General features: G+C 36.6%; 1 protein-coding gene across 1 annotated transcript in view; it reads left to right on the forward strand.

The window, feature by feature from the left end:
* ARL13B (ADP-ribosylation factor-like 13B) overlaps positions 1-7,906 on the forward strand; it is a 44,641-nt gene extending 36,735 nt beyond the window's left edge. Inside the window, exons 6-10 of the mRNA XM_009323939.1 lie at positions 3-39; positions 1,289-1,517; positions 1,997-2,113; positions 2,573-2,641; positions 7,680-7,906. Coding sequence (XP_009322214.1) covers positions 3-39; positions 1,289-1,517; positions 1,997-2,113; positions 2,573-2,641; positions 7,680-7,756 — 529 coding nt within the window. The 3' untranslated portion in view covers positions 7,757-7,906. The remainder of the gene's footprint in view (positions 1-2; positions 40-1,288; positions 1,518-1,996; positions 2,114-2,572; positions 2,642-7,679) is intronic.
* The last annotated feature ends 6,407 nt before the right edge of the window (positions 7,907-14,313 follow it).

Here is a 14,313-nt window from a genome sequence, read left to right on the forward strand (position 1 = left end):
GAAAACCCCTTCCAGCCTATATCTGCTGTAATCTCTGAGGTATGAGAATATGTGGAAATCTGGATCGTTTTAGACCTACTACTAACAAATGTCTGAGAGGTAATGAGAAAAATAGTTCATTTAAAAGAATTGTCCTAAGTCTGTATGCACAGCATTATTTTATTTATTTATTTTAAACTTGGCAGCCTTGTTTTGTGTGCATTGAAGCAATGCTTTCATGTTAAGAAAATCCCCTATTATTGATTCGGGGACAAAAAGTTTTGTAGACACAGTAAAATAAAGGTGTTGTAAACAGATGACTGAACACATTTCCTAATTAAACTATTGAATGTTCAGGAGTGGAAAATATTCAAGGTCTATTAGTTTCCTGTAAAGTGTTTTAATGATGTAGTGAGTCATAGAAAATCTCCCTGACTACTTCAACTATTTAGATTTCTGAGCATAACCTGTTTTCTGTTGAAAACTGAGACAATTGAGAAGTTTTCTTAGCTTTGAAATATGAAAAGCATATTAATATATAAAGTTTCCGTAACCTGTGTTTCTGAGTTCAGGTAGTTCTTATTTATTGTACCATATTTTTTAATTCCGCTAACTTGAGAGAACTTAATCTCAAGAAACACATAAACTCTCAGAGACTTTTCTAGTAAGTAATTCAAACATTTGCTTCTCTCCAGGACAAAAGCGCCCTTATCCATTTACCTTGTAAAGTCAGCTACATGCACGATAATATGCTTTGTAATAACATACAGAGTAAGAAGAGAAGGGTATAGCAGAGCTGCGAGTATTGCAGAGATGGTGATTTAGTGATACAGAACCTGTGAAACAGCCTATCATTGAGTCTGTATGACACAATCGGTATTTGACTAAATCATTCTAGCACTTTCTGGATACTTAAACTCTGTGCTTGTGTATTTTGTTTTAACTAAAACATTAAAAAAGAAGAGGAAGAAATGAGGAGTTTTCTAACCTTTTGCTCAGGACTGTTGATGTTGTTTATATAGCTAGCATTTTTTTTGTCATATGACCAAAAAGAAAGCAAGAAAACAGGCTATATACCTAAAGATCATTTCTTTCGCTGTCAATCGCTTTTTTCCTGTCCTCCCCCCCTTTCCTCTAGACAGGATATTGGAAATTTAATTTCTTCACCTATTTGAAAATATTTTCTATGCTAGATGTGGGACAGAAAAATATTTTAGGAATATTTTGATTTTTAAAATAACCTTCCTGTCTCATTAGTCAGTTTACAGCATTAGAAGTTGTTAAAAAAAGTTCTTACACTTTTTGTTAGAATGAAAAACAAATTGAAAAGGAAAAGAAGCGCCAAAGGTTGGAGACTGAAAAGGCTACGATCGTCTTGAAATCGCAAACAGAGCAGGAACAAATGGATGGCCAGCACTTATCAAGTAGCAGTAGCCAAAATACAAATGATAGTAGACTAGAAACATGCAATTCTACAACTACACAGCTTTTACAGCATGAAGAGAATGAGCAGCAAGCCTCAGAATGCCTTGATTCAGGTAAAACTGCTCCTTTTGATGTGTCATTTAATGTTATTTTTCACATAGTTCTTCCTTTGTCTGTATTATTTTTCATGATACCACGTGTCAATTTAATCTATTGAAAACATAAAAATGGATCATTAGATTATTGTATTGGAAAATCTGCTTTGAAAAAGTGCGTGTTTGTTGGTGTGACTGATACTGTAGCTGAAACTAGGTTCATTTTTATCATAATCAAATATGTGGTCCACTTTCCATCAGTACCAAGCTAAGTTGAATTTCTTTATTAAAACATAGAGTGTGCATATATTTTATGCTTACAGTTTATTTTCTATAGCGAAGTGTTGTGTAAGTTTTACATTTCACATAATTTTGTGTTTAAGTTTGGACTGAAAACGCTGATGTATCTCACCCCAACAACTGTATTAAAAGATGATCTAAGAGATTCTCTGAATATAAGTGTATGATATGTAACGCTTTATTTCTGTTTGGTATAGATAACAGTAAGAAAAAAAATAAAAAACCAAAATTAAAAAGGGGCCACAGAGTAGAACCTATTAATGCAGAGGACAGTGTTCCCAAAAATCCTACACCACCACCAGCTCTTCCACCAGGTAAGTGTACTAACAAACAATAATTGATGTCTCAATTTGTGGTTATTAATCCTTTAAAATATTCATTTGTGAATGATGAAACTGGAATGGTGTCCATACAGAGATATGCTACTAAACCTTACTCTTTAGGAAATCTTTGATGCAGTTTCCCACTTCATGGTATGAACTTTCAGCAGTATTGATTTGACCTATTCCATGGGGGAAGATGATATTGTCACAAAAAAGAGTCAGAAACTTGACTACTCACTGATGAAATAGTGATTAAATATATCAATATTTCTAAGGGTAAATCAGTTTATTTTCAAAGTATTTCACCATTATTCACCATATATACAATATAATACATACTTCTGGCATTTCTAAATGCTTTGATTTCTCCCAAAGAGAACTGGCTTCCGTACATTTCATCAGAATCAAGTGCAGTCGTGGCGTGTTTTGACTGTGTCTGTTTTCCTTTAGTTGGCTGGGGAACTCCCAAACTTAATAGACTTCGAAAACTTGAGCCTCTTGGTGAAACACATCATGCTGGTAATTGAAAATATTTTGGGTTTTGTACTGTTTTAAAGCATTATCCATTGTTCATTCACTTCTACATTCATTTCATTCTTCATTTTTTTTTTATTTCTTAATGCCAATGTTCGTTGATGGAAAGCTAACCCTTTTGCTTAGTAGAAAGCATCTTTTTGATTTTTCAAGTCTTATTTCTTTTTTTACCAAAAAGAATAAGTTCTCATAGATTTCCTTATGAAGTTTGAAGTGGCATGGGATATCAGAAGCTATTAATGATCTGAAGTTATTTGCACAGCAGCATGCACCTAGATATTATAGTATGCCATATAACAAAGAGCAACAGGAGCAGTTACTTTGAGTTCAAACACATACTGCATTCAAAATAAAAGTTTCAAAGTTTATTTCTATTGTCCATATGTAGACAGTTCATCATTATCTGATACAGTGGGGACAGGAGTTGGGTTACCTGGATACTGGAAGAAGTCTGAGGTACTCAGCAGAGAGGATACTTCAGAAACACCTAAGCAGGACTGCAGAGATCCAGCAGGGCTTATTAATTTGGGATCCATAGTGGCTCTTCCACATCCAGGCTGGTTCTGCACTAAGCTGCCTGTTTGTTTCCGCACTGATCTTATGATCTGATCTGGAAGTGCTAATCGCTTCACAGTACTGAACCCAAATGGGTCCCATATATTTCTGTAGTTCTGTGAACCATAGCCCACCTCCAGATTCATTTGCTGTGTGCAAGCTGACTCCTTGTGTTGCCTCTTGAGATAGTCTAAAATATCTTCTATCCGCTGCTACTGTTTCCATATGGTTTTAAAAGCATAGTCTGTAAGATTTTTGTCATTGGTTTGGGGTTGTTTTCTTGTGAGAAGGAAAGCTAAAGACATGTGGGCACCTCTGAATTAAGTGCATTATGTTAGCAACTCCAAATAAGGGACTGCAATCCCAGCTATGATGAAAAGCCCAACATAAATTTGATTGCAGAAGTAGTGAGACTTCCAACTGAAAACTAGGTTGTTGGTCTGCGAGGAGAGGTGTCAGTGATAAGGCTTGGGATCTGCTGCTTTGCCTGAAGAGCCGGTGTCCCTGAAAGCTCACAAACTGGTAGGAGAAATAAGTTTAATAACTGGAAATGTCAAGGTGTAGTAGGCAGATTCTTGACTTCTGTCTTCAATAATGACTATTTTCTATTTTTGGAAGACCATGGAAGATCGTTTTTCATATGCTCATATTGCATCTTTTTCTCAGTTTTAGATGATAATTTCTTCATTTTTCTTACATTTTTGTTTTTCAAATTTTGAAAAGCCAAGTGGAGACATCTGGAGTAATATGAGAGGAGGGCAGCCAAACTAAAGCAATGGGAACACTTGCACAAATTGAACAAAGAGAACACGAATTGAGGAACTTGCAGAGAAAGGAGCTCAGTGTTGCTGTAGTGAGCTCAGTGTTGCTGTAGTGATCCTTGAGCTTAACCCTGACTTGAACTGATTGTACTACTATCACGTAGTACAGCACCATGTGGACATACCTGCTGAAGTTCTGAAGCAACAGAACATGGAGCTTCTCTGCCAAAGAGTCAAAAGATGCCTAAAGGGGAATTAAGATCTAGAAAATAAACATCTAAAAACTAGATGTTTATTTTCACAGGAGCATAATTCATGTGCATAAAATGTAATTTGTAGTCTTAATCATAAAACCATCTTGCTCTTTTTTTTAAAGGCATAGAGAGAGAAGGCGGCAAGAAAGAAAAGCCAGATGAAGAGGTAGGGAGGGGAAGAAAGGGAAGGAGTGATACTCAATTTTTGTCTGTGCTGAAGGGAGGTGTTGCATTTTGTAGCAAGAGCATGGGTAGGGCAAAGAGGAAAAAAACTGCTTCAGCTAAGTTCCCTACTCACAGGTGTGTAAGTTAGTAACCTGAGATCTGTGTTAATTTAGTCCATTTGTAAAATAAGGATAATAATTAAAGTGTTTTGGAATCTAACAGTGGAAAAGATGTTGGCAGGGTAACAATCTCTTGACCGGAGGTGTAACCATTGAGATCAGAGGAAACTTGGAGTGCTCAGAACTTTGCAGCTGAATTCAAGACATTGCGTGCTCTTCGCTGAGATTTGTTTTTTTCAGGAATTCTGAGACACTCACAAGATTCACACAGACACAGAAAATCCTGAGAAAGCAAGAAAACATCTATTAGGAAAGCACTATTTATAAAATGAAAAAAGCTCTTCAAACACATGGTCCAGCATTGTCAAAACTTAAGTTAGGTCCTGATATCGAAGAGCATCAATTACTTACTTTGCTTAAAGCAGTTGGTTTTTACTCAGACCATTTGAGAGCCATAGAATCATTTAAGGTTGGAAAAGACCCTTAAGATCATTGAGTTCAACCGTTAACCTGACACTACCAAGTCCATCTTGTACTGATTTTAGCTTGCCCTCTGTCCTTGCCCGTTTTCTGTCATGCAACAGTGTTTTTCAATGAGTTTTTACATATTTTGCAGACGGAGAACCTGCTCCTGCTTGGAAACTCATTTGAGTTTTCCAAAGAGCAGTGGAGCCTACCTTTGTTCCATTTTTTAGAATATTCCCTGAATTGCATCTTTCTGAAAACCAACTTCTTTTTGGCTGTCCCTTCAGCAGAGAAATAAATTAATTTTGATTTTTTTTTTCCTTTCCCAGCTTTGCCCAAAACTCACTGTAAAGGTGGTTTTAAAAGTTTTTTAGCCATTCAACCTTTGTGAAATAAAAAGGCCTGGTTTCCTTATTGGTTTCATGATTAATTGATATAAATGTCTTGAAGACACAATTTGCAGTGAAAGCATAAAGTTTTTTGGTTTGGGGTTTTTTTTATTTTCTTTAGGTGGGACTTTAGTAAGACTTTCTTTTCTGTGGGTTTTTTGGATTCTCTGAAGTGCACTGTTTTTTATAGCAATACTGCATTCTGTTGAACAATTTGCTTTGACAAACTGTTATTGGCCAAGTGGCTGAAAAGTCTTTGTATACGGGGCAAATGAGCACCTACCTTCATGTAGACCAGGCTGTAAAACCTCAATTCCAGTAGGATGCCCAGCAGATGCTTTTGTCAGGACTCCAGGTAAAATTTAGAGCGTAATTTGCTCTCCATAAGAGCAAGGAAAGAAAAAAGTGTTTAACAGTCTGCTTTTAAAAGTTTAAGGAGCCTTGGTTATGCATAGAGATTATTTTCAGGAGTACTCGCAACATCCACATCCAAGGGTGTATCAATGAAACATGTGATAGCTCCTCAATGTAAGTCAAGAAACCCCCTTAAGCTTCAAAACAGATAGGACTTTTTGTAGTGTTGATTTTTGCTAGTCCATGGAAAAACACAGGAACAGGTGTTTCTCATGCATTCTAGTACAGGCCTTTGTCAGTTAGGGTAGCAGTTATTCCTTTGTTTTTGTCTTAAAAATGATTTTTTTGAAAGTGTCACAGATATGTGGTAGACCTTGCTGCTGAAATATATAAAATTAGTGCAGTGTGAGGTTGAAACAACCTCCAAAAGTCTGGTTTTTAATGCTAGGTGTTCTCAGAGACATAAATCTGTCTTAATGATTTAATGTGCAAACTCAGAAATTTAAGTGCTAGTGAGCAGGCTATTTAGTATATATATTGAGTCATTTTTGTGTTGTTCTTAGAAGAGAACATTATGTTGGATGTTTAGGCAGAGTTAACGGGCAGTAGAGTGAATTATATATATCTTTAATTATACACTTATTTTCACTAAAGACTGCAATTTTTCCAGTTTTGCTAATGATTCTAGCACAACACTAGGTAATGAGTGTCTATTTATTGCCACTGGAGGATACATTTGCAAGAGTGATAAAACCTCTCTCATTATAGGAGGTAAAATTGCCTGCCAGTCCTAAAGTTGTTTGCCAGACCTCAAGAAACTGACTAATAAAAACATCTGTTGCACAGGTTTTCATTTACCCTATAATCATTTGTTGCAGTTTTGTTGCTTTTCAGGTGCTGCTGTAACACTGAATTAGCTCTATTAAAATCAAAGGATTTACAACAATAATATAAAAGTGTTATTATTTTACTGATTAAATGTGAGGATAACTAAAACCTTGATCCTACAGACATGTACACATATTCTTAGAGTAACGTAAACCAACTTTCTTGCTTTTGTTAATTTTAGCTCAGGAATGCAATTTTAACGCAAGTTATTGCATATGTAGAACAAGTGGAATATATTTTTCTTGGAAAATTATGATTTGTTAAAGCTGAATTTTGTGTTGGCAGGCCATCAAGGCTTTATTAGGGAGGAGGTTGTCTGTGTAAATGAAATTGAGATTTGAATGCTTCAAAAAGCTGCTTTTATTTTTTTCTTGATTTCTACCTGTTTCCTCTTACTGTCTTTCACGGTACTATTTTGCTTGTGAAATGCTTTGCATGTACCAGTCTGCATGTTTGTTTTTTTCTTTTATATGAATTACAAATGTTTGAGAAAACTTGTTATTCTCTTCTGGTGTACTTAATAACTTTGTCTTGAACAATTGTACTACTTTAAACTCCTTTATTGACAAAAGATAATGTTGCACTTTTATCTAAAAATTCTTAATATAGTTCTTTTAGAAAGTTAGTATGGCTTTCAAGATAGACACCATGGGTGAATGGTCCCAAAATTTTGGATGCTGCATAGCGTTGCTGTCACTTAAAACTTGCTGCAGTGCAGACGTGACTACAGCAACATTCAAATTTTGATACTTCATTTTTTCAGTTGTTATTTGTACACTTTTGATGTCTCATTTCCTATTTTTAGGGATGTTTACAGATTACCTTTGGGCTTGATCCTGCAAATGCTGATGCATGTATAACAAAATGTAATTAAACCCTGTTTTGGCCAATACACCTCCAGACATTAATTAGCACTGTGTCTGAAAGTTGCTTGTAGGAATTGGCTCTGAAGTTGTAGGCTACCTAGCTTTCATTAAGGAAGCAAGAATTTACCTTATTTAAACAGCCTTTAAGCAAGGGAGATGGTAAATAACAGATTAATGTGTTTTTCTTCTCTGGCATTTCTTATGCAGATTTCTATGGAAAGCCTCTGCCCCCGCTGACTATACGCCAAAGACCCAACAGTGATACCCATGATGTCATTGCTTAACTGGATCACAAATGGCATTTTAAAAACATTATAAAAAAATTATATCAGAAACGTTTTTTGCCCTTGAAGGAAAATTTTAAAAATGACAGTCTTTCAGCTTGTTGCAAAATGCCTTGGTGACAATTAAACTTGGAGTTCAATCTGTCGTACTTAGTTGATCAGACTTTGTCATCTACTTTTCACGTCACCAGCTCTTCTTCAGGATTTAGCATGAGATCAAGAAAGGTCTGTGTGTCCATGGATGCTCATATGAACATGGTATTGAATATTTATTGGGTTTACTTGTGAAAATACATAGCTGTAAACCTGAAGAAAAATACCTTCAAGATCACGTAATACTGGATTGTATGTTCTCACCAAGACCTTTCTCCAGGTGCTGCGCAGTGCTTGGTATTTTTGCAGCTAATAAATGGTTCTAAAGCATTTTGTAAGATTCATGTATGATAGAGTGAATATAGGAAGGTTATGCAACAAATATTGAGTATATTTTTCTAACTTTTTATAAAATTATTTGAAAGTTTGAGTGGACACGCATACCTACTACCAAAAAAATGAAACCTAGAAAGCATTAGAAAGCTGATAGTCAAATGCATACAAGTAGAGTATGTTTGACTCTTAAGTTTCTCTTACAGTAGCAATACCTCTTATTAGAGATTACATTACCAGATGCTTATTTCGTATTTCTGGCAATCTGAAGGGGGAGGAGCTAGAAAGGGAAGTTTAAGATAAATACATTTTATACAAAATTTTGCTATTTGAATTGTCTGAAAGTTTTTTTTATGTGTTGTTTTCTTTGTTTTGTTAACTGAGTTTGGCATAGGTAAAAAATGCTGTTGGAAAAATAGAGCTGAACATTATATTGTCTAATACATCATACAGGAAAATGGCACATAATGAAAGTTTTGCACTAATTCAGTCACCAATTCTGATGGAAAACTGAACCAACCAGTAATGCATATAAGCTCCAGCACTTTTTAATCTCGATAATACTAAAATACCATCTTGAAAACAAAAGAAACTCCAGATTTTTAAGGACTTGTATAGTATTTCCATGTAATGTGTTTATTTTTACATTAAAAAAAAAATCACAAGTGATACATAAGCAACAAGGGTTATAATTTGATATATTTCTTTTTAAATGTTCTGTATATGCTGTTGTTCTTACGTTGGAGACAACCATTGGTATATTGTGTAAAGGTATATCATTATGCCACTTAATTACAGCAAGGATGAAACCCCCATTCAGAGTTTTTTTGAAGCAGCATTACTTGATGATTTTCTATTACACTCTCAGTCTTCCATAACATGTTATTACCAAAAGATTTTAGATGTTAAAACAATGCAATGTGTATATTCAGCATTTTGACATTAGAAATCTTTCCCACATACCCCTTACAGAAATGAGTTACACGAATAAATATCTTACCGTATTAATCAAAATGAAATTATTAACTAAGATTTTTAAAGGGTATGTTTGAGTGGGGAAAAAAAAAATCAGTCTTAAGAATATTAACTTTGGAATGGGTGGAGAGGAATGTTCCAAGTTTGTTAGTTTAGTGTAAGGAAGAAACAAGTTGTATGTGACTGTCAGCATGAGAATACTTTTGTTGTATTCTGATAGTGCAACATGGTTTAGTTTGATTATTCTCAGGATTTAGTCATTTTTCACTTCAAACAAACACAATATTAAGTGGAGGGGGGGTGTTGCATAAACATTTACTTGTGCAATCTCAATCTTACTATCTTTAGCTATGTCACCACTTAAATTTTTTTGGCTTAAAGGCTCTAAATTTGTAGGCTTATTTTTTTACAGCTTCAGTTTCTAGAAACATATTACCCTTTTATTTTGACGCTAATCTAAAATAAATTAATGGAAGTCATTATTAAAAATAAAGCTAAATAGTGCTGTGGAAACAAAATTTGAGAAACTGAAATGGAAGATGTTGATACTTACATGTGAAATGTGTGTTATGCGTGTTGTGTGTGTGGACACATGTATCAGTCTGGTTTCTGCATTTAAAATAAATTTTACCAATATGTGACCAAAGTACTAAAAAATGTTTCTTACAGTTTTCTTTATTAATATGCTCTGTAATTATTTACTACAGTAGTTTTTTTCAGTAATTTATACTACCTTGACTTCTTATTTGCTCAAGATGACATTTATGTATAGAATAAAACTAATGCGCAGCACCAACATGTTTCCCATATTATCATAAATGTACAATTTTTTGGAAGCAAGTATAGTCATAAATGTTTAATGGCTGCAATCTCATTTACATTGCTAAAATGTACAAAATAGAGACCTTACAGACAGAATCTTTGCATATTTTTACAAATGCAATGTGATCAAATTTAGGATACATTGATAGATTGTCACTAAGTTATGTATATATGTATACTTATAAAGTGCTTTGATGGTGCACTTAATATTTGAGAGGCAATAAGTTGCACAGTTGTAAGTTGAGAGGTAATAATTATTGCACAAATTAGAAGATTTCGTCAGGTTCTGATGCTTTGCGTTGTCAATAACATCTCTTTCAAAATGTATCAGTGCATTCAGCTAAGAGTATTTGTACTTAAATACGTGAGTGGTAAGTACACAGAAATATGCTACATAAGGAGAACGTTTTGCATTATCTAGGTGCAACATTTTAAATACATTTTAGACAAAATATTTTAAAGGTAAGTTAAATGTATCTTCTAAGATAAGGAATAACAATTTTCATGAGCTGATTAATGTAAAAGGTGATCAGTGCTTCCAAATAAGTAATTCTCATTGTTGTCTTCCTTTTTAGCCAAAACCTAGAATCCACAGAAGGACCTTACTCAAGAGATTAAAAGGTTTTAAATAGAAAATAATAACTATAATTGTATTATAAAAGGTAGGTATACTTGATATCCATTAGGTTTAGTTTCACGCCTGTGACGTGGTGTCTCCATGTAAATAATGCACAGTAAGCGAGGGACACTCACATTGAGGTGAGACAAAAGCACTGCAATTTTAGAGGAAGCTATTTGATAACCTTGTGAGACTTCTATTTCGATTCCGCAGTCCTGATGGAGAATTAGAAAGCTTTAAAAGAATTACCTGCAAAAGACAGCTGATGCCCGCTTTCTAATGGCCCTCTTGTGAGCCCTGGTCACGAGGATGAAGATGGAAGCAGCAAGGCACCCGCAGAGAGGGCCGCGAGGCGAGTGTAACTGGCAATCCTCGAGCACATCAATCACCCCACTGGCTCTCAGTGGGGCCACGGAAGCCCCTGTGCAACAGACTTTAAGCCCATGTTATCTCTCGCTTTCCGGGCTGTGAATTCTGTATGAGCTTTATAAAGGCTGTGCTGATTATCCTTTCCTTGAAACCCAAAGAACCGTAACTCTATCCTCTGGAGGCCTATCTGTCACTTAAAAACGGATTTCTCAGTTTTGCTATTTTAGATGACTTTTAAAGTAAGGTTGCCAGGAGTGGTCTCATGACAATTTTCTTCTCCAGTAGAAACCAGTATATTTCCTGAGAACAGTTGTTTTTGCATATAATGATGTCACATTAGAAAAGATTGATGGACAGTAACAAAGCAAGCAGCATAGGCTTTTTCTTTTTCTTTAAATAACGTTCAAACAGTATTTTTTCCACTAAGATACTCTAGTATTTTAGTTGAAAGCTTAGTACTGTAACTTCAGGATGCTACCCACTGACTTTGCCATGCTGTCTCTTAGCTTCCTAGCTTCTGGAATTCATTGGACTTGAAGTACTTTACTATTTTGAACAGAACATACCCCACAGTATTTCAACAGATGCATCTGTAAATGGAGTGAGGAACTACATTTTAAAAGTAAGTGTAATTTGAGACAAGTTTATCTTAGGACAGAAGAATCTTTTTCTTGGTTTTGTGAGAGTTTTTGGGGGTGGTTTGTGGGTTTTTTTCTCTATTTTCTCCCCTACAGTTCACATAAGCTGTATTTTCTTACTTAGGATTGCTCTGGCAAGTGCTCTATGGTAACACAACCTGTGCTTTCCAGAAGATTTTAGGAAAGTGGACCATGGAATGGTTAGCAATCTATATATGCTCCCCAGTGAATATGAATTTAAGATCACTTCAAATTCTTTTCCTGCTGGGCTAGTGGAAAGATTGAGAGAGGGAAAAGTTGAGTGAGGATGAGTAACATGAAGTCCTTGCATCGAGCCAAGTATTTGTGAAGACTAACAAAGCCAGGTGAGCCTGAATAAGCTAGCCATGCTACTGAAGTAATGATAAGCAGCTAGATAATAGACTGAAGGACTGAGGATGAATAGGAGACTCAGGATTGTGAGGTGCGTACATACATTTAACAATTTTCTTCAGAAGGTAGTGATTTTGCGGACCTCAAACTGATGCTTGGTCAGTCTTCCCATCATGTTTGCATTTGCTACTGCAAAAAGCAGTGTCCTAAAATCTATCATGCAGAAAAATACAGTCTTAAAAAAGTTTCTCAAAGAGTACTACATCCCAATAGCATTGATTTACATGACCTTCTAATCTACATATTTTTTGTCGTAAAAGTCATGCCGTCCATGACTTTGATCTCCATAAAACCTAGCAAGCTTTTGCTAAGTCTGTCCTAATATGACAAACAAGGAGAATATTGTTTACTTGTGTATTTCTAAATTACTATATAATAATGGTGAAGCTCAATTTGTGCTTGCTCCAGGAAGCTGTGGACACCTGAAACTGAACAGTGAAAGTCACAGTAATGGCCTGTCTTTTCTGTTCGCTGGGCTTGGAGGACGTTGAAGGTGCTGGTGGTGGTATTTCTGAATATTGACTCGCTAATTTTAAGACATTTCATCCATCCTCCGCTCTCTGAAAGTATCAGGGGACAGTAGGGCATACAGCGTGTCTTCTTCCTTTGCTTTCCTGAACGCAAGGACATGCTTAGAAAACACAGGTCTGAAATAAGGTAACTTCCGTTTAAAGGAAATGTGTTAGCTAAAGAGAATTGTGGACCGAGGTTATGGAGATGCAATGGATTTTGCAGAAACGAGATGCAGCTTGTGGTTTGTGGTTCAACAGGGCATCCAGGCATGCACGTGGTGTGGAAAGCGTAGTTGCTTAGGTAACAGAAATCGCCTAGTTTTGGGTTGCTTTTTATTAAGAGGAACAGTAGCTTGCCTTTCAAAATGTACTGAAGTTAATTCCCCCAGAGTCAATCCATCTCTTCAGTAGCACACGAGGGAGATACAGGTTGCAGTTCGACTGTTTGTGATGGTAGTGTTGCTAGTGAACAAACTGTTATTAAAGTCCTTTCTTTGCTTCTGATGGGTTGCAAATCTTACTGGTTTCAGACACGTTAAGGAACGCTTGCACCACCTACAAGTGGAATATAGCCCTAGATTTAGGGGAAGGTGACTCACTCAGTGTACTTTTTTGTTTTACTGGTACGGTAAAATTCAATTATTGTATGTATTTTCTTGTACGTTACTGGTCTTGGCAGAATTATAACCACAGAGCACTGTACTTTTTTCACCAGTTGAGTTCTGTATCTGTTTGTACAACTCATTTATCAAAAAGCCTTTCTGGTTTCCTTTCACATTTGATACGTAGGAGGTCTCCACTTTGTCTGCTGGCTCTTTGTCAGGATCCTAACTGAAACATTGTAAATAAGCTTTCAAGCTTGATGGTAATTTGCACGAGGTTTGCATAAGTGTTCTCAGTCTTCAGTAGTCAGTGCCTGAAACTCAAATATTTGTCTCTCTGATAGTACTCCTGCCTTTACCTTTGCACCCCTTTCCAGCCTGGATTTCAGAGGCCGGTTTTGGCGCGCAGAAGCTGCCTAGGCTTAGTTAATCGAAACTACCGTTAAACAAACTTGCTGTTTCCACAGGGGTTGCTCTTACTGAAGGAGCTGGCAAATGCTGATGGACAAGCAAGCTTTTGGGAGAGAGAGGGTATGTGGTCACTTTGTGTTGCTAGGCCACGTCAACTGCAGCAAGAGACGGCTGACGAAGCGAGACACCCTTTCTCATAGGAGGAGTTTGCAGGTCTCCGTGGCTCTGCTCAGATGAAGCGGTCAGAAGAGGAACTGCCCGAGTGTTTCGGCAGCCTCAGATTTTAGTGCTGCAAAACCGGTTACAGTCGGCAGACTGGGGTCTGGTGGTTCTCCTGGTTACTGTTCCCAGAGAATGGGTTATCTGAAAATGTGCGTAAGAGGTTTGTGTGAGTAATTCCCAAGTTTCTATTGATGTTTCTTTGCAGTAACGGCAGGTTAAGCTAAAGCCGCTCTCCAGTCTGGTTTAGAGGAGGCTGTTGAGCAGCTGAATAGCAGTTGCAAAGTCTGCATAAGCCTGGACCAGCCAGGAGTTAAGGACTGGCGAAAAGCCATTAGCAGAGGTCTGACCGGTGGTGGCGTAGACGGCAGCAGCAGCACCTTGAGCAGGCTCTGGGCTGAGGACCAGTTTTGTAAGTTGATTAATCGAGGGTCCAGTGGCTGCCTGTCTCCCCTGGGGAGGCAGAGGGGGCTGGAGGACAGTACAGCCTCCCGCGGTAAAACAAAAACAAGCAAGAAAACCCCAGCAAAAC

The sequence above is a fragment of the Pygoscelis adeliae genome, unplaced genomic scaffold (genome assembly GCF_000699105.1).
Source record: "Pygoscelis adeliae isolate BGI_AS28 unplaced genomic scaffold, ASM69910v1 Scaffold124, whole genome shotgun sequence".
Lineage (NCBI taxonomy): Eukaryota > Metazoa > Chordata > Aves > Sphenisciformes > Spheniscidae > Pygoscelis > Pygoscelis adeliae.